The sequence below is a fragment of the Mauremys reevesii genome, linkage group 9 (genome assembly GCF_016161935.1).
Source record: "Mauremys reevesii isolate NIE-2019 linkage group 9, ASM1616193v1, whole genome shotgun sequence".
Taxonomy (NCBI): domain Eukaryota; kingdom Metazoa; phylum Chordata; order Testudines; family Geoemydidae; genus Mauremys; species Mauremys reevesii.
In genome coordinates this window covers 75,042,170-75,061,210 of record NC_052631.1, presented here as the reverse complement: position 1 = coordinate 75,061,210, position 19,041 = coordinate 75,042,170, and the positions used below count along the sequence as shown (strand labels likewise).

General features: G+C 40.5%; 1 protein-coding gene across 1 annotated transcript in view; it reads right to left on the bottom strand.

The window, feature by feature from the left end:
• The window catches only part of POF1B (POF1B actin binding protein), a 50,557-nt gene that overhangs the window by 24,631 nt on the left and 6,885 nt on the right, over positions 1 to 19,041 (bottom strand). Inside the window, exons 2-3 of the mRNA XM_039489829.1 lie at positions 5,275 to 5,382; positions 976 to 1,176 (exon numbers count right to left, since the gene is read on the bottom strand). Of these exons, the coding sequence (XP_039345763.1) occupies positions 976 to 1,176; positions 5,275 to 5,382 (309 nt within the window). The remainder of the gene's footprint in view (positions 1 to 975; positions 1,177 to 5,274; positions 5,383 to 19,041) is intronic.

Below are 19,041 nucleotides of genomic sequence, written 5' to 3'. Positions count from 1 at the left end.
CCATCTAAGTTGTATTTGCCTAGTTTATTGATAAGAATATCATGCGAGACCATATCAAATGGCTTACTAAAGTCTAGGTATACCATATCCACTGCTTCTCCCTTATCCACAAGACTCATTATCCTATCGAAGAAAGCTATCAGATTGGTTTGACATGATTTGTTCAAGCGCATACAGGTCTCACTGATGAGGAAAAACTATGATCAATTCCTACCAAAAGTTCAGAACCAAGTCGATCTAACTACCTTACTCCTGAATATAAAGAAGAATTCACCTACTGAGGTGGGATACATTTTCTAATCACTTCCATTTTAGGCATACTACTATACTCAAGGGCAAAATTTTCAGCTGCTTCATAATGATTGTTTTCCTCCTGTAACTACCTATTGGCATATGCCAACATGGGGTTTTGCAAGTGCAATGGGCACACACAATTTTTCGGAGGCATTCATTCCACACACAATTGAAAAATTAGCTTCCAAATGCCATAATCTGTATATTGAGAGGAAAGTATTTATTTAAAATTCTCATCTCCATCTGCAGGTGACATGATTATAAAGCTGATAGACCTTGAAAACTGCTCTCCTGCTCAGATTCCAACCAAAAAACGCCTTCCATTTGGGCCCCTAGAAATTACAGGGTACCTGAAACAATTTTACAGCACGACCCTTTTTAGGTCAGAACATTGCCAGTTCAAACACTCTTAACCAAACATTTCACATACTGTGCTGACAATACAAGAAAATGGAAAAGTAGAGATTTTCAGCAGTAATATCTATACATATACATTTTGGTTCTTAATTTAACTTATTCTAAGCATTTTCAAAAAGGATGTATAGAAAATAATCGCCACACTGTACACTTTAAACTAAGCTCCCACAGACCTTTAGTTTAATTTTTTGGTAAAATGCTGTGCACTATCTACAATATTAATATGCTGTGAAAAGTAAACTATTAGATAGGAATTCTTCTTACTGGTTCGCAGCCTTGGATTGTTACTCTCTGCACGGTGTTCGTTCCTCTTCCACCATCACTCACAGAGATTGAGCTTATTTCGCAGGGACTGCAACTTTGTGTTTCTCGGCACTGGTGGATGATTTGGGGCTGTTCAGATTGCTGGCATACCTGGCTAACCTGGGATTGGTTGGACTGGTGGGAAAACTGGTATTGTTTCTCCTTTAAAAACAAATACATAGGGAATTCAACATTATTGTAGAACCAGAGAACATTACTCTCTCCCCAGTATAAAGCCTCTGAATAAATGAATAAAATGCATTCTTGCATGGGAAAACTCAAATGGTAGTTTATGTTGATCAGCTAGGCAAATATTTTAATTATATTATTGAAAGTGCCACAGATGCTTGACATTTAGCATATTACAACATTAACACAGTATTTGAACAGTGTTGTAGCTGTGTTGGCCCCAGGATATTACAGAGACAAGGAGGCAGCGTTGCCAACTCCCATGGTTTTCTCATGAGTCTCATGATGATTACTGCTTTCCTTTAAGATCCAGCTCCTAGAGTCAAGTGGATAGGTAACGATTTCAGCCTTCATTCTTAAAGAAAAAGTAAGTTTCTAGCCCTTGTGGCTGTGGAGAAAGCTTCAAAATGTGAACCCCCTGTGCACCTTAAAGGTTCAAAAAGCAGAAGGCAAATAAAAAGAACACCACATCTATTATTTTTACATACCCATGATTTTTGGTGAGCCTGAGTCACGATTTTTGAACATTTGGGGTTGGCAAATACTGCAAGATGGGTGAGGTAGTATATTTTATTGGGCCAACTTCTGTTGGTGAGAGAGACAAGCTTTACACAGAGCTCTTCTTCAGGTCTGGGAAATACACTCAGAATATCACTGCTAAATACAAGGTGGAACAGATTGTTTAGCATAAGTAGTTAAAACATTTTTCAAGGGACCGTTCAAGGTTAATAGGTCACATCACCTTGAATGGTTCCTTGAAATGTGTGTTAACTACTTATGCTAAACAATCTGTTCTACCTTGTATTTAGCAGTGACACTCTGAAGTCTGGTCTACACTACAGAGTTAAGTTGACACAGAGCAGCTTACGTCGACCTAACTATGGAAGTCTACACTTAGGCTATATCTACATTAGCAATAGAACGACAAAACTTTTGTCTTTCAGAAGTGTTAGGAAAAAAAACCTGGAAGACAAAAGTTTTGCCGTGACAAGTGCCAGTGTGAACAGCGTGCTGTCAGCAGGAGAGCTCTCCTGCTGACAACGCAAACGCCGCTCGTTAGGGGTGAACATTTTTTGTCGGCAGGAGAGCCGACAAACAGCAGCCACACTGCATGACTTTTAGCAGCACAGCTGTAGCGACACAGCCATGTCGCTAAAACCTGTGTAGTGTAGACACAGCCTTAAATTTTGTTCCTGCCAATGTAACTGCCCTGCTACGCCAACTTAATAATTCCACCTCCACGAGTGGCGTAAAGGTTGATGCAGTTAGGTCAATGCAGTGTCAGTGTAGACACTGTGTTGCTCACATTGACTGTTACTGGTTTTCAGGAGCTGTCCCACAATGCCCCACAGTGACAGCATAATCGATAATAGCATTCCTGTTTAGGATGCAGACCACCAACACAAGGAGCCAACTGCAGATATGCACAACCAATGTAATTACTGCAGCGACTGTATACCTACATAAGTTAGGTTGACAATTTTGTAGTATACACTTGGCTTCAGTTAGTTTCCCAGACCTGAAAAAGAGCTCTCTGTAAGCTTGAAAGCTTCTCTCTCGCACCAGCAGAAGTTGGTCCAATAAAAGATATTACCTCACCTACCTTGTCTCTCTAACGTTTGAACACTCAAACACAACTCCTCAGAATCTTAAGAGTTGAAAATCAAGGGGCTGTGTGATTTGTAATAATTTTTATATTTTACATAGGAGATAAATATTTCAATAAAGTTAGCATTCTTAACATACCCATTCATGAAATGGTACTTCCACTTGTTTTTTATATTTAGATTCTATTACTATTCTAACATATGTTCCTTTGACATATCCTGTTATAGTAAGAAATAGCAGTTAGGAAAAGAGATCAAGTTTGAAAGACTTCTATTTCTTGGCTTTTTCACTGCAGCACAGTTTAGTAAGAAAAGTATTTGGACCTGAATTTAATCTGGAGATGGGTCAGTAAATTTTCTTCATGTATTTTCAAGTTTTTGATTATCACAGTGAACAATGCATAGTGACATCCGCAACATTTTTCACACATTATGCAGACTACATGATGCCACATCATTTATGTTTTTATAATGCAGGAAAATGCAACTTTTTTTATTTATCAAGCATATCAGAGTGACAAGGAAATTGTAAGTAATCTAGAAGCTAGTTTAGGCCACAACTCAACAAAGCACTGCATCATACACTTACGTCCCATTGAAGTCAATATACTTCAGCGCTTTGCTGATTTGGGGTCTTAATCCTGCAAGTCTAATTTAAATAAATAATTCAATATTTCCACATATAATGCATTTTAAAAATCACCAGCCCTAGATTTGTTTGTTGTTATTTCTTAGTACTTAAAACAGAACATTTGAATTTGTGAAGTTTTTTTGTAAAATATACAAGCATTCCCTCACCCTTTTCCACTCAAAACTTCTCCAACTTTGGAAAAGTTACGCAGGGAGACGAGACCCTTTATACATACAGTAGTTCTACCACATTCAGTGGCAAAAAAAGGAGGAAGAAAACAAAAATCCAAATTTCACAATTTTTTTCCCCACTTTTTGAACAAGACAAACGTTTCGTGTTTAAATTGTCATCTTGTTTCAAAGTTTTCTGAGGAAAAATTAAATTAAATCTAATGAAAAATACGTTTTTGATCAAACCCCATTTTTTTGGTAGCAAATTTTTTCATTTGAAAAATTTCAACCAGCTCGATCACAATGTAATTGGCCAGAAACAGAGTAAGATTCTAAACAATACCTTTCCTTACAGTCTTGTTTTTCTAAAATTCATGCAATTTGGAATTATTTCTAGAAATCAGTGGGACTATCCCCATGCAAATGTAGTTACCAATAAGAGTAAAGGTTCCACAGTCAGGCTCAAAATTATAGTACACCTCTACCTCGATATAACACGACCCAATATAACACAAATTCAGATATAATGCGGTAAATCAGTACTCCGGGGGGAGCGGGGCTGCACACTCCAGTGGATCAAAGCAAGTTTGATATAACGCGGTTTCACCTATAACGTGGTAAAATTTTTTGGCTCCCGGGGAGACAGCGTTACATCGAGGTAGAGGTGTACTAGCAAATAAGAGGCACAGCAATTCTCAGCTTCAATTTAAAAGGAAGTTTGGGGGGGAAAGTTTAACTAACAGGCTGCACACTTTGTAGTTTCTGGAAGGCCAAGCTCACTGCAAATCCCAGGGGCTCCTTGCATTTTCCCTCCTCTCCATAAGCTCCTCATGTGCTACCCCATCATCTCCCTCTATTTCATGGACTCCCTGCAATTCCCCTCAATGTCCTTCCTGCCATGGGTTCTGTGTGCTCACTCTATTTTTTCCTCCTCCAATAACAAGGACCCCATTCTCTCCTTTATGTCAGTTGCTGTGTGCCTCTTCTCCCCACCCCCCATTCACCCCTTGGCAGGGGCTCCGTTTACCCTCATTCCCATTTCCTTCCCCCATGCCAGGAGTTCTGTGTGCCCCCCCACTCCCTCCATTCCAAGGTCCCTCATCCTCCCCTCCCCATGACAAGAGCTCCCTGTGGGCACCCATTTCCCTGACCATCTGGGAGATAGGTCATTCACTGGGTCAACATCTTAACTCTACTGGGGTATTGTTACCCTAGTTGTTTGATCTATAGACAACTGCAGAGGTGCTTGAAACTGTTGATCTGTTAAACAGAAGATAGGGGTTCCACATGTACCCCATTTCTCCCCTTTTTATTTCCCCCCAAAATAACAGGGTTCTGGCCACAACATTCCCTGAAATTTTGGAACTGATCAGATGTGACATTCAGAAAAGTTATTGTGTTATATACAGACAGACATAGAAATGCCATCAAGTTGAGTGTAGGCCATTGCGAGCTTGGCCAATAGATGTTCCAAATCCTGCTCACCTTACTCATAAAAGAAATTCCATTGATTTTAAGTAAGGATTTGGCCCTTACATGAACTAAAACAATTCTATCAGATTTGCTTTAATTTCCAAGAGAAGCAAAAACTTGAGACAATAGTAGAAAAGTATTTGTTTTCTTGCACAACAGATTAATATAAATGATACAAGAAATCATTCACCTGTTCAGGATTTAGCAACTCATATTTTCTTATTGTCTTTTCATAGATAACATTGTTCCCTGGGCAGTAACTTCCTCCTCTCAGAAATGGAGACAATGGCTCCTGTAACTGTAAAACATTAAAAAAAAAGTGTTAATATACAATCTTGTGGATATACCACTCCTATTTAGAATTAGCACTATTTTGAATAAAAAGTGTTGGGGTTGCAGGGCCTCCCAGAGGATTCGGGGGCCTGGGGCAAAGCAATTTCAGGGGCCCTTCCATAAAAAAAATTGCAATACTATATTCTCGTGGGGGTCCCTCCAGGGCCCAGGCAAATTGCCCCACTTGCTCCCCCACACGGGCAGCCCTGGGAAAAATAAACCTTCCGCATCTCGGCACAAACCCAGTTTTGAGAAAACTTCTTTACAAGGTATCACTGGTTCTCAGAATCAGCTAGTGCTAAAAGGCACTAAAGCTCATTAAAAAGGTTGGACAAATATTTTCCGTCAAAACTTTTTTTGGATCGAAAACTAGGGGTTTTTAAAAAGCAGAAAAAAAATCACAGACAACGTCTGCTTTCCTTCAAAATTTGTGGTGGTTTTTTTAATTGAAAAGCTGAAATTAGTCTGCCAAACCTGAATATGGTTTGGGGTTTCAGCAGTGTGTGGCCAAATATTTGCTGCTTGCTTTGTTTGATTGTTTAAAGAAACAATAAAAAATTCTGCTTAAAAAAAATCCAAAACTTTTGAACCACCTCAGCTTGTGACCAAACGCCTGAGCCCATCCAGTCAGAGATTTTTCCAGGTTTCTGATACTCTGCTGGCTTCCTTGACTCATATCTGTCTCCATAACTTTGGGCTCATTTAGGTTAGAATATAAGAACAGCCATACTGGGTCAGACCAAAGGTCCATCCAGCCCAGTATCCTGTCTACCGACAATTGCCAATGCCAAGTGCCCCAGAGGGAGTGAACCTAACAGGCAATGATCAAGTGATCTCTCCCCTGCCATCCATCTCCACCCTCTGACAAACAGAGGCTAGGGACACCATTTGTTACCCATCCTGGCTAACAGCCATTAATGGACTTAACCTCCATGCATTTATCTGTTTCCTAGAGACTGGCTCCATGGGGTACCTCACAAACTGGAGACAGTTACTGTGGGTTTGTCTTTAGTATAGCTTATGTACATACTCCACGAACTGAGCATTTGAGCTTGTTCCAGAATCTGGGATGAGCCTATGTTGTGAAAACTGAAATGCTCAAAATAGCACATACATGTGAATGGACACAGGGTGTTAACATTAAATTAACCCACAGGTTCTCAAACTGGGGGTCAGGACCCCTCAGGGGGTCACAAGGTTATTACTGGGGGTCGCGAGCTTTCAGCCTCCACCTCAAACCCCGCTTTGCCTCCAGCATTTATAATAGTGTTAAATATATAAAAAAGTGTTTTCAATTTATATGGGGGGGAGGGGTCGCACTCAGAGGTTTGCTATGTGAAAGGGGTCACCAGGACAAAAGTTTGAGAACCACTGAATTAACCCCTCTGAAGCCTCAGGGAATGCGGGGGGGTCTCCCTTGGTAGGGTCGGGAAGGAGGTAGGTGGTGTAGGATATTGCTCTTCTCATGTGATCCCTCCCCCAGTGGCTAATTTTAAATGAAGCTACCCTCCCCTGACATGAATCTCCCTATGGCACTGAAATTAAATATAGACTATAATTTGGCATTTGAGAAGTGAAAGGGATGGTAGCCCTAATGGAAAAGCTAACAGCTTGGCTCTTCTGCAAGCCTCAAACTGCTGAATGAGCTTTAGGGTAGGGAAGACTGTGCCTCCCAAACAGCCTGGCCCTGCCCCCTATCTGACCCCTCCACTTCCTGCCCCCCAACTGCCCACCCCCCTCAGAATCCCCGACCCATCCTGCTCCTTGCCCCCTCACCGTCCCCCAGAGACTCAACACCACCACCCCGGGACCCCACCCCTGCACCCTGTCCCCTGACTGCCCCGACCCCTATCCACCCCCCTGCTGAGTCCTGACAGACCCCTGGAACGCCCACAAGCCAACCCCCCCATTCCCTGTCCCCTGACCGCCCCCCCAACCTCTGCCCCCTCCCTGTCCCCGGGACTCCCTGCCCCGTATCCAACCCCCCCGGCCCCAGCCCCTTACCCCCAGCTCCCCCCTCACCCGGAGCCTCAGCGCTTCATATCCCGTAGCTTCCCTCGACAGCTGCAACCGGGCTCCTGAGCTCCTCCCCGCTCAGAGCCGCGTGGTAAGGGGGCGGGACTGCGAGCTCCAGTGGGGCCTGAGTTCCCTCCGCTCGGCCCGGAGCTCGCAGCTCCACCCCCTTACCACGCGGCTGTGAGGGGGGCGGAGCTCAGGGGTCCCGCCGGAGCCACGCTGCGCTGCCGTTCAGGGACACTCCTGGATGCGCTGAGGCTCCAGGAGAGGGGCGGAGGCAGGGTCGGGCCGGGGCTGGGGCGGGAGCCTCACCCGTTCTCTTGTGGGCCCCTGCAGAGCCCGGGGCCTGGGGCAAATTGCCCCTCTTGCCCCCCGGGCGGCCCTGTGGGGTTGTTTTTTTTTTTCAAACGAAAGGACAAGAGCAACATATTTAGGCATGATACAGTACTGTGTACATTGAAGTAGTAGCTGAGACACTAAAAGGTCATGTTAATTTTACATGGGGAACAAATATTTAATAATGAGCTCTGCAATATAACAGAGAAAGGCATAACAATCAAATGGCTGGAAACTGAAGCTAAAAAAATGTATACTGGAGGAAATAAGGCATACATTTTTAACAGTGAGAGTAATTAACCATTAGAACAGTTTACCAAGGGTCCTGGTGGATCCTCCAGCCTGACAATTTTTAAATCAAGATTGAATATTTTCCTCTAAGAATTATTTGGGGCAAGTTCTCTGGCCTGTGTTATACAGGAGGTCTGACTAGATGATCACAATGGTCTCTTCTGGCCTTGGAATCAGAATTTGAGCTCCATAAGGAAGTGAGTTGAATCAATGGGGCTCAGCTTGTTTCCACTGAAGTCAACAAAAGACTCCCACTGACTTCTGTGAGCCTTGGATCAAGCCCTTAGAGAGTATACAAGATTGGGCTCATTATTATTATCATTGATATAATCTGCCTGTCTTTGCACAGTTTAAAGTGCTAAATCAATTCTGTAGGAGAGAAACTGACCTAAAACACACGTGTTAAAAAGATGACAACTGTTCAGAGTAGACCAGAGCAGAGCACAGATATATAAGTAAGAGGAAGGAAACGAAATACAGCATGGAGACGTATTGCCTCAGCAGAAGGAAGTCTGATTTTGGTTCCTCAGAGCAGCTTGGAGCGGGAAAGCAAGGCAGAAACAAAAAGCATAACACAGATGGATCCAAGTATTGACTGGTCACTGGGTTTATCTATATAAACACCCATTTCATGGGACGCCGGGCTGTAAATCTACCTCACACTAGCCTGGTGCACACTAGCTGTCCATGCTCCACAGCACGCTCTGATCTACCCCTCTTACAAGTAGATCAGCACGCCCTTTGGAACTTTTAGTGCATGATGGCACGGTCCACATGGACAGCTAGTGTGTAGCAGGCTAACACAAGGCAGATTTACCCCCTAGCATACCGTGAACTAAGTGTTTGTATAGGCTATGTCTACACTGCAATGTAAACCCAGGGTTAGCAGTCTCTGGGTTTGTTAATCTAGAGTATCTACACCAGGTTAGGAATTGTTGAACATGTGGCCCCAAACCGGGGCTCCAACATCTACATTGCATTATGCAGGCCTGAGTTCAACCACTCATATCCCAGACTTCCTAGCACCCTCTCAAAACGGCCACTCTAGCCCTTTGTGGTGCAGTGTGGGAAAATTTGGCTATCCACAAAACCTGACTATCCAGAGAAGAAAGTAAGTTTGCTTGTGGGATTGTGGGATACTTTTGGTGCCTTCCCAGAGCACTAGTCCAAAAGGGCTTGAACCCTGCATCCAAATTTGACTCAGGCTCAGACTATCCATCCCTGTGGTGGGATCCTGGGAGCCTGAGTTAGTGCAATGCATGTGTAGCTGGAAGGAGGATTAGGTTTGAACCTGAGTTCAAACCCTGGGCTTACATTGCAGTGACTAAACTTGGGCACCCAGCAAAAGGGCACTTTTGAAAATCTGGACCTATGCATCTTGTCCAAAGTCATAACAAAATTCTGTGCCAACGCCATTAATAGAACATGGATCTCCAGTCCTAATCCAGTGTTTTACCAACAAGATCTTCCTTCCTTTTCTGAGCTAATACAAAAATATGTTGAGGGTTCCCAGGCTTCTGAGCTAGCAACAATACTGTGTCCAGCATATTTTAAAGAACTGGTTGTGGGAGATGCTGTTTAATGTAAAGAAGTAGCATTTCTATGTCTGCGGCAGTCACTCATGAGAGTCAGCCACAGACATTCTTTATCCTAAACACAACTCTTCCACATATTTGGGTTAAGCAGTACTTTAGGGTGGTCTTTAAATAATGAAAATGGCTACACACATTGTGCTCATGCTAAAACATCTAGGTCCTATTGCCACACTAGTGCACATCTGCTTTCACCCCCAATCACCAGTGCTTGGTTTCATGCAGGTAATTAGGTTTTTTAGCATTATTGAGCATTGTGCACATTTCCCCACATTATACAGAAGACTTGGGGGCAGGGGCAATCATCTGCTGGGCAAAATTAGAATGCTCAGTGCTAACGTTTTCTTTTTTTCAGTTCTTTCATTTGCACGTAACACACCAATGGAGTTAGCCTCTGTGCCTTGTCTGCAAAATGTGCGTAAGAAATAAGCTTATGCGGACTTAATGGGACAAAGCTTCAGCTAGTGTAAATCAGTATAACTCCAATGAGCTGCACCAATTTATACTAGCTAAAGATATGACCCATACAGTACTCATCTCTACAAATGAAAAGCACTGTAAATACATTATTTATTGTTTTCTCAGTGCTTCCCTTTTGAGATGAGAAGCAAAGAAAATCTGTATTTTATTTAAATAGTGAAATAACTGGAACATAAGAATTGCCAGATCAGACCACTAGACCACCTACCCTAGTATCCCATACCTGACGGCCCCAAGTGCTTCAGAGGATAGTGCAATGACAACTGTGAAATAAGATGTTCCCAGGAGAAGTGTCTCCTTTTAATTCGATCATTTTCATTCTCTAATTCTATAATTAAAAAAAAATTCCTACCAATTGTGTTTGCTTTCATTTGGCAAGTATTTGTTTCCACTTCTTCTTCTAGTGTAGCATACACATAAATTGACAACTTGAATTCCATGTGTGCACCAGCAACATTAACAACATCACGGACAGAGCTACAGCCCAAATCTACATTCCTCAAGTAGAGACACAAGGTGGGTGAGGTAATATATTTTATTGGACCAATTTCCGTTGTTGAGAGAGACACAGAGAGAGAAAAAAAGCTTTCGAGCTACACAGAGTTCCAAATCGGAAGAAGAGCTCTGTGTAAACTCAAAAGCTTGTCTCTCTCACCAGCAGAAGCTGATCCAATAAAAACTGGATGAAGGTTTCTAACCATCAGATGACTTTAAGATTAAGCTAGATAAGTTTATGGAGGAGATAGTATGATAGTGCCACACTGGTAAATAGTACAATGGGTCAATGATATGATATTCTTAACCTTTTTCCAGAGGGTATGGCTGTCCAGGGTAGATTGGCAGTGGCCTGGCCTGCATCTTGCAGGAGGTCAGACTAGATGATCATAATGGTCCCTTCTGATCTTGAATTCTATGATTCTATGTAAAGATATTACTTCGTGCATCTTGTGTCTCTAATATTATGATACAAACATGGCTACAACATCATCATATTCCTCAAGTAAGCAGAATTCCCACGGAGATCAGTTTGAGGATTGGGTCTTTTGTTAGTTAACTGTTATAGAACAGCAGGAATAACTCACAGGTCATGGTCACTTCCTCCCCTAACAACTCAGCAATGCCAGGAAGATCTTTGTTGCGGTTATCAAAATTTTAAATCAAGGAGGCATTCATCACTGGATAAGAGCAATTCCAAAGTAGGTCAGATATCCAGTTTGGAACTCCCACATCTGTGTTGTACTGTAATAAACAGCCTGCAGCAGTTTTTCAATCCTCCTCCTAAAGCATGAATCGTAACACCAGGAAAAAGAAATCAAAGTAGAAAAGACTCTACTCTAGCTAAGCATCAATTATAGTAATTAGAGAATGTCAAAGTTATGAGTACTGTTGAAGACTTGTCATAGTCTTGATCACATTTTCTCCCCTTTGCATAATTAGGGCCTGATCCTGCAAACTTTCATCATGCAAGTAATCCTACTGAAGTCAAAAGGACTCCTTATATGAATACACAACATTCAAAAGAAATGATATATAGCTTATAAAGCATAACCATGTTTCCAAATTATCCTAATTTTTAAAGGATCTGGACTACAAACTGAAACACCTACAAATTAACATGTGATTGATTTCTTCACACTAATTTCACTTCCCAAAGACTGCACACTTTATAGATATGTAGTTTTGTTTCTCAGTCTTTGGCTTAAGATAATTACTTAGGTTGAGATTGCCTCTCTGAGGCAGGGAGCTTCTTTTTTGTTGTGTTTGCACAGAGCCCTGGGCAAGAAGTCCTGGGCCACTCCTATGAACTGTGGTAATACAAATAAACAATCGGGAAAAGGGTTTTTTTTATTATTATTATTCAGAGGTACATACTGTAGTGTGATGCATTGAAAAAATGTATCCTTTTAAGAAACTGGATTATATTTAAAGTAAATAATCTGTTACAGAGCCTTCAAACCTGCCTAAACTAAATCCATTGCCTCAGGGCTTTGGAATACATAACTCATGCTATTAAGCTCTCTCATTTGTAACCAGACATGCCAAACATGCAAAAAAAAATGCAGAAATTGGGCTTGTCTTTGGCTTAATTGGCTTGTGAGTTGCTTATTGGCTAGTTTTTGTCTTGTAGCTTGTTGGGCTTGTAGCTTGTTGCGTTTTTTTGGGTTTTTTTTCTCCAGTCGGCTCCCGGTAAGCAGGAGCAAAGGCGAGGAGACAGTCAGGGGTGCACAGCAGGCCCACCACAGTCCCAGACTGCACGCCAGGGGGATCTAGTCACATAAAGTGTTGGGGTTCTTAGGGGTTGGCTTGTTTTGGCCTTGTTTTGAAATGGGATTAGCCTGATTTTTTACTTATTGTGAAAGTTGGGATGCTTATTTACCACGTGAAACTTGACAACTGTGCTTGTAACTTGTAAAACTATTTTATGCTAGTAAAAGTACTGAAGCATTCTCATAGGTATAAAGACCAGGAGACGATTAAGGTAGAATACATCTCCCACCTTCTAAGATTTAAGGAAAAATTCTAGACTCTACGTATAATAATATATTTAGAGCTCAGGGGGATGTGTTACTTTCACAAATCTGTGTTCACTTTCAAGATACGTAGACTCTGTTTTTTACCTCAAAGCATGTACCCAGTTACACCCATTTATATTCATAGCAATGCCTCTGACTTAAACATGTGGCCCGATCACCTCCTTAGCCCTGGTCTACACTGGTGGGGCGGGGGGTGAGAATCGATCCAAGTTATACAACTTCAGCTACGTGAATAACGTAGCTGAAGTCAACGTACTTAGATCGACTTACCGTGGTGTCTTCACCGCGGTGAATCAACTGCTGCCGCTCCCCCGTCGACTCTGCCTGCGCAGGAGTCGATGGGAAAGTGCTAGGGGGTCAATTTATCGCGTTTAGTCTAGACGCGATAAATCTATCCCTGCTGGATCGATCGCTGCCTGCCGATCCAGTGGGTAGTGTAGACATACCCTTAGACAGCCTGAAGGAGGGGACAAAATGAGAAGTCTCCATGAGGTTCTGCTTGTTGAAATTGCTCCTCACTTGTTCTGTCAGAGAGGTGGCATTTGCCTGCACTTCTGCCCACACCTGCAGAACAGGCTGGAGTCACACAAAAACCCTGTGCCTCCACACCAGCTTCAAGTCCCCAGCACAAGCTCTTCGTTCCCTGCCACTGCAGCTCCAGTGGGGCTATGTTGCCAGGACTTCTGCAGCCAGCAGCTGTTCCCGGAACCCTCTCCTCTCAAAGAGTGATTCCCATCACAGTACAGTGGGTGGGGGAAAAATGTAACAGCCTCAGGTTATATTACATTTCCGCTTAAAACTCGAATTGGTGAATAGGGATAAAATGATGTACCTCTTCCCCTCAGCTCTCCCCTTCGTACAATGTACCAAGGAAAACCTGCAGTGCCAGGGGGCAATTGAATTCCTTTCTTGCAAGAGATAGAGGTCGGCATGGAGAACATCCCATTGTTGGACAAATTTTCAGTGACAAGATTGGGCCTTGGACTTGCACCAATGTAACCAAGCAGGTTTGGGCCCCATACTATTAAACTTGGGACGATAAATTTAAACATGAACTGGCAAGCAGAAAAGATTGTGGTTTTGCCCTCTAAGGTTTCTTTAATATGTGTTAAGGTGACTTCATGGGTTTTTGTTTTGGTTTGGTTCCCCCATTATAATTATTTCATTCAACTACTCAACCAAGGAAATTTGTTGCAATGAGATTCTAACAGACTGTAAAAAAAAAAAAAAAATCACTAAATAAACAGACAAATTGTGGAATGGGAACCAGTGTTGAATTCTGTACTGTTTGGGCCAAATTCTATGAGGTCTTGAATATGGGACTAATTCAGAGGATTAAGTGCAATTTTCCATCTGAATGTAGGTTGCAGACTCATGCCTTTAATTAAGAAATGATAGGAAGAGATCTCCCCACTAATGTGGTGAATGTGTAATGACACCAGAGCACTGCTGGTTCAGATAAAAATCAAAAACTACAAAGAATATATACAAGGCAAGCAAAACGTATCTGAAGGGTATCTTAAATATGAATGTTGCCATTTTAAAAAAAATATTTTTAAAAAAATCAGAAATAAGAATTCCAGCAACAGATTTATAAATTCTGCTAACCAATGACCTAACAGTTTGCAAATACAATAGTTAATTTATCACTATACAATATGATCAAAGAAATAAAATCATGACAGATAAGAACTCTACCTCTGAACAGAGATAATGAACTAGATTCTGTCATCAATTAAATTGGGGTAAATTGTAACTCTGTAGCCTTCAGTAGAGTTATTCCTATTTACACCAATGTAAACTGAGAACAGAATTCATCCCGCTATCCAGAGAAACAAGAACACTCAGAAGAGATCATGAAAAGTAAAAGAAAAATCTGTTATAAGCATCAGACTGTGAGATTGAAAGTCTTGTTCATTTCTAGGCAATTTTTTTTTTTTTAATAATCTGGTTCTCTAATTGTCACTCCTCCTCCATGTTAATCTACTAAATTTGGGAACTGGGAGGAGGGGGGTTAATTCTTTGGCTGTTGGTCCCAAACAAAACAGACACATCATAGCATTGGCTAATATTCCACTGGCATCAATAGGTGTTGAGGGTGCTCGGCACCTCAAAGGATCTTGACCCTGCAAACCTTCACTTACTCAAGTACGAACTCTTCACATAAGGGTTTGCAGGACTGAGCCCTTAGCCCCTTTCTTGTTATTTCATGTTCTAGTCACTCTTCAGAAATCATGACTAGGATTTTAATACTTACAAACTGTACTCCAAGCAGGGTTCATTCAAACCAAATAGCAAAATGAGATCTATAGTAAATACAGTAAACAACTTCAAATATTTATCAACTCCTTCACGTAATCCAGGTGCAATTTGCCTTGAAAGACTCCTCACACAACCTCATTAAAATCAATAGAATTATTCCAAATATACCCTGATCTGACACAGCGTAGCATTTGGCCCACAATCTCAAACAGGAAAGAGTAAATTAAAGGATGGATACAGCAAACAAATACTAAGAACAACATATTAATAAAGTAGCTGCTTTCATCTGTGACAAGGCAATACAGTCAAATAGATCATAAAAGACATTATCCATTTCCAAATTTTCTTACTCTGTAATGTAATCAAAGTATACATAAGAATAATCATAATGGCAAACACTGATTCACTGACAGAGTAAATGCTATAGTAGAAATGTTTGATTTATACACCCCCACATGCCCACATACCCATTCATTATCTTTTATGTCCTTAATGAACATACAGAATCTATCCAGAAGTATTTTTTTAAACTATCATACAAGAGAATCCTCTTGGCCAATCAGCAGTAGCAACAATATAATATTTCTATATCACTTTTTATCCGAGAACTCAATTAAGGTTCAGAACATCGATGTGAAGTAGGTATACCTATGTGATAACTGGATAAACTGAGATGTGCAGAAATTAAGCAATCTGCACAAAGTCAATAGGAGAGAGACCTATTCTTCACAAGAGTTCTTACTTCTAGTCCCCTGCATTTCCAATTGGACAACTCAGCCTCCAAAAGAATTATATACTTCCCCATGTAGGGGAATGAACATACATTAAATTCCACCTACTCTCCCTGTCACTCTTTATACTCCTTCCAAAATTCTTGCCAACCACTTCTTTTGTTTCTTTCATCCACTTCCAACTACACGCCTTCTCACTTGCTGACACTTGAGTTTGAGAAACCTCCTAAATTAATGTTTATTAAACATCCTTCCTCTCCACCTTCCAAAAGTTTATGACCAGTATTCCAGCTGTAGAAACCACAACTCACTCCGCGTCTGACCTTTCTGTGCCTTTAGAGCCTGATTCAGCAAACACTTAAGCACATACTTAACTTTAGGCACAGAAATAGTCCCACTGACTTCAATATGACTATGGTACATGGTTAAAGTTAAGCAATCTACTGGGTCAGCAATTTAGAACCTCAATTGTTTCAGGGTAGGAGCTTCTTGTTTGTTTGACACACTTAATGTTTTCTAATATGTCTACAATACTACATGGAGAGACAAGGTGGGTGAAGTAATATCTTTTATTGGACCAACTTCTAAAAAATACCACCTTACCTCTCTAATATCCCAGGACTGACACAGCTACAACTACACTGTGTAGTAAAGAACTGCATATTAATTAATACTTAACATTTTCATCTCTAGATTTCAATGCACATTACAACTTTGGGCATATATCTCTATTTTACAGACAGGGTCACTGAAGTACAGAGAATTTAGCTGACTTGCCTATGATCACAAAGCACAGTCAGTGGCAGAAGGGGAACTCTTGCCTCCTAATTCTCAGCATAGAATTCTGTCTAAATGCCACTTGTAAAGTTCTGACAAGCAGCGTTAATACTTGCTTGTCAAAGTTTTCCTTAAATTTGTTCAGGATTAAAATTCTTCATTTCATAAACTGGAGCTAAAGACACAAAAAGGAATTTTCTTTGCTCGATAGTCTTTTTATTATTAATTATAACAACAACCCTCATAGGCCTGATTTTGAAAAAAGTTAGCTTAAACAATAATATATTTAATATGCTCACACACATCACCACTAGTAATGGAAACTAGATAATTGTGCACAAAAATTATAATAATTTGTACTGGCAATAACACAATTTGAATACATAATCAAAGTGCATACACAAACAAGGCACATAGCTGTGAGCACATCGTGAAAATCTGCACATTCACTTATATGAAAATACAGCCCTATAGCAGGATATTGTACTATGAAGACAGGGATTTTACAAATGTTTACCTGTTGAAACACATATTATTACTGAGTATTATACTCTTTTGTTCAGTCTTAAATAATTTTTCAAGGTCATATCAAATTCAATTTTTGAAAAAAGTCATTCACATTGTGGGAGTCTATGAAAAACTGTAGATGCCACAAAAATAAAGTTTTCCTCAGCTTCCATGAAGCAAAACACAGGAGATTTGGAGGGAAAAGTCCTGTAGTCTAGAGAGCATAATAGGGATGAAATCAATAGAGTTCTATAGAAATTTCTCAGCAATCCTAAATATGGTAATTTAATAGAGAATGATATCCTTTCTAAATAAAAAAAAAAAGTGGAGGGGGAACCAATAATCTATAAACTATCCTATAGAATGCTGTAGCAGGATATATTTTCTATTAAAAATTCTATACGATGGTTTAGAAAGCCTATACAAAGTCTATCACTTTCTATCTGGTAAAGTACTTTTCTGTAAGGTCATTTTTTTAAGTGAATCAGACAGATAGGTATTAAAATAGTTTAAAAGTTAATATGATTACTGTTAAGAGATATATCCAAGAACACCAAAATTCCTACCTAATACCCTAAGTACATTACTTTAAAAAGTTATTTTAACAGTATACAAAAGTCAAATTTGACAATTATTGTACTGCAGAATTATGGAGAGAAGTGTGTGCCACTATAGTTAAGTGTTCTTAGTGTTTCTATTACAAACCATAGATGATGCCTGATCCAATTCCTATTGATCCCATTAATATCCGCCTATTGCAAAACTTGATCATCCATCAAGATACTTAGTCCAGGAACACCATTCTTCTATCCACTTTCCAAAACATCATTTGAGATGTTTTAAAGTTAAATTAACATTAGAAACAATATGCTCATCTCAAATGCATCTTCAAGGCTTTGATAGGTAAGTGAACTTTCCCGAATAGTAGTTAATGTTGTCTAAACAATTTTAAATGTCTAAAATATTGAAGTTGAAATTACATGCACAGACACTTGTGTAATTTTTATAAGGGTTGTATTATTAGTTTGCATCCTATATATACTTCTCCCATTTGAGACATAGAAACAGATTCTGAGGCCAGAAGGGTACACTGTAATTGTCTGATTTCCTGCATAATGCAGGTCATAAAAATTCCCTAAAAAAAGAGAGCATATCTTCTTGAAAAACATCCCATGCAGATTTAAAAATTGCCAGTGATGGAGAATCCTCCACAACCCTTAGTAAATTGTTCCAAAGGTTAATTACCCGCACAGTCATAAAAAGTATACCTTATTTCCAGTCTGAAGCTGTATAGCTTCAACTTCCTGCCACTGGATCTTGTCATACTTTTGTCTGCTAGATCGAATAACCCATTAACACAGATTTGTTCCTCATGTAGGTACTTACAGACTGGGATCAAGTCACCACTTCACCTTCTCTCGTTCTTAAACTGAACAGACTGGAGTCTATCCCTATAAGGTATGTTCCCATTCCTTTAATCATTCTCACGGCTCTTTTCTGAGCACTCTCCAGTTTACAAAACATCCTTCTTGAATTCTTGACACCAAGAACTGAACACAGTATTGGATTGCATTATAGCCCTTTTGGCCACTGAGACACTGGGAGTCATTATAACCCTTTTGGCCAGTGTCACACTGGGAGCTATCCACCCTGATCACCAGGTCTTTTTCAGAATTACTACTTCCCAGGACAGAGCCCCCTATCCTGTAAGTATGGCCTACATTCTCTATTCCTACTCGTATAACTTTACATTTAGCTGTATTAAAACACAGTTTGAGTTTTGCTATGGTCTTTTGAGCATAATACAATATTTTTAGAAACTTATTTAAATATGCACCAGACGTGCCTATGTATCAGGTACAAATAAGTTTGCCAACCCTACAGGACTGGCCTGGAGTCTCCAGGAATTAAAGAGTAATCATTAATAAAAGATGTCATGTGATGAAATCTCCAGGAATACATCCAACCAAAATTGGCAACCATAGGTGCAACCGGCCATTCCAGCAGCCAGGCATTGTCAGAGCAGTACGGTGCTTCATACACACCACCTCCTTTTCTTAGCTATGTCCCTGAACACTATGGGCTATAAAGGGAGGAA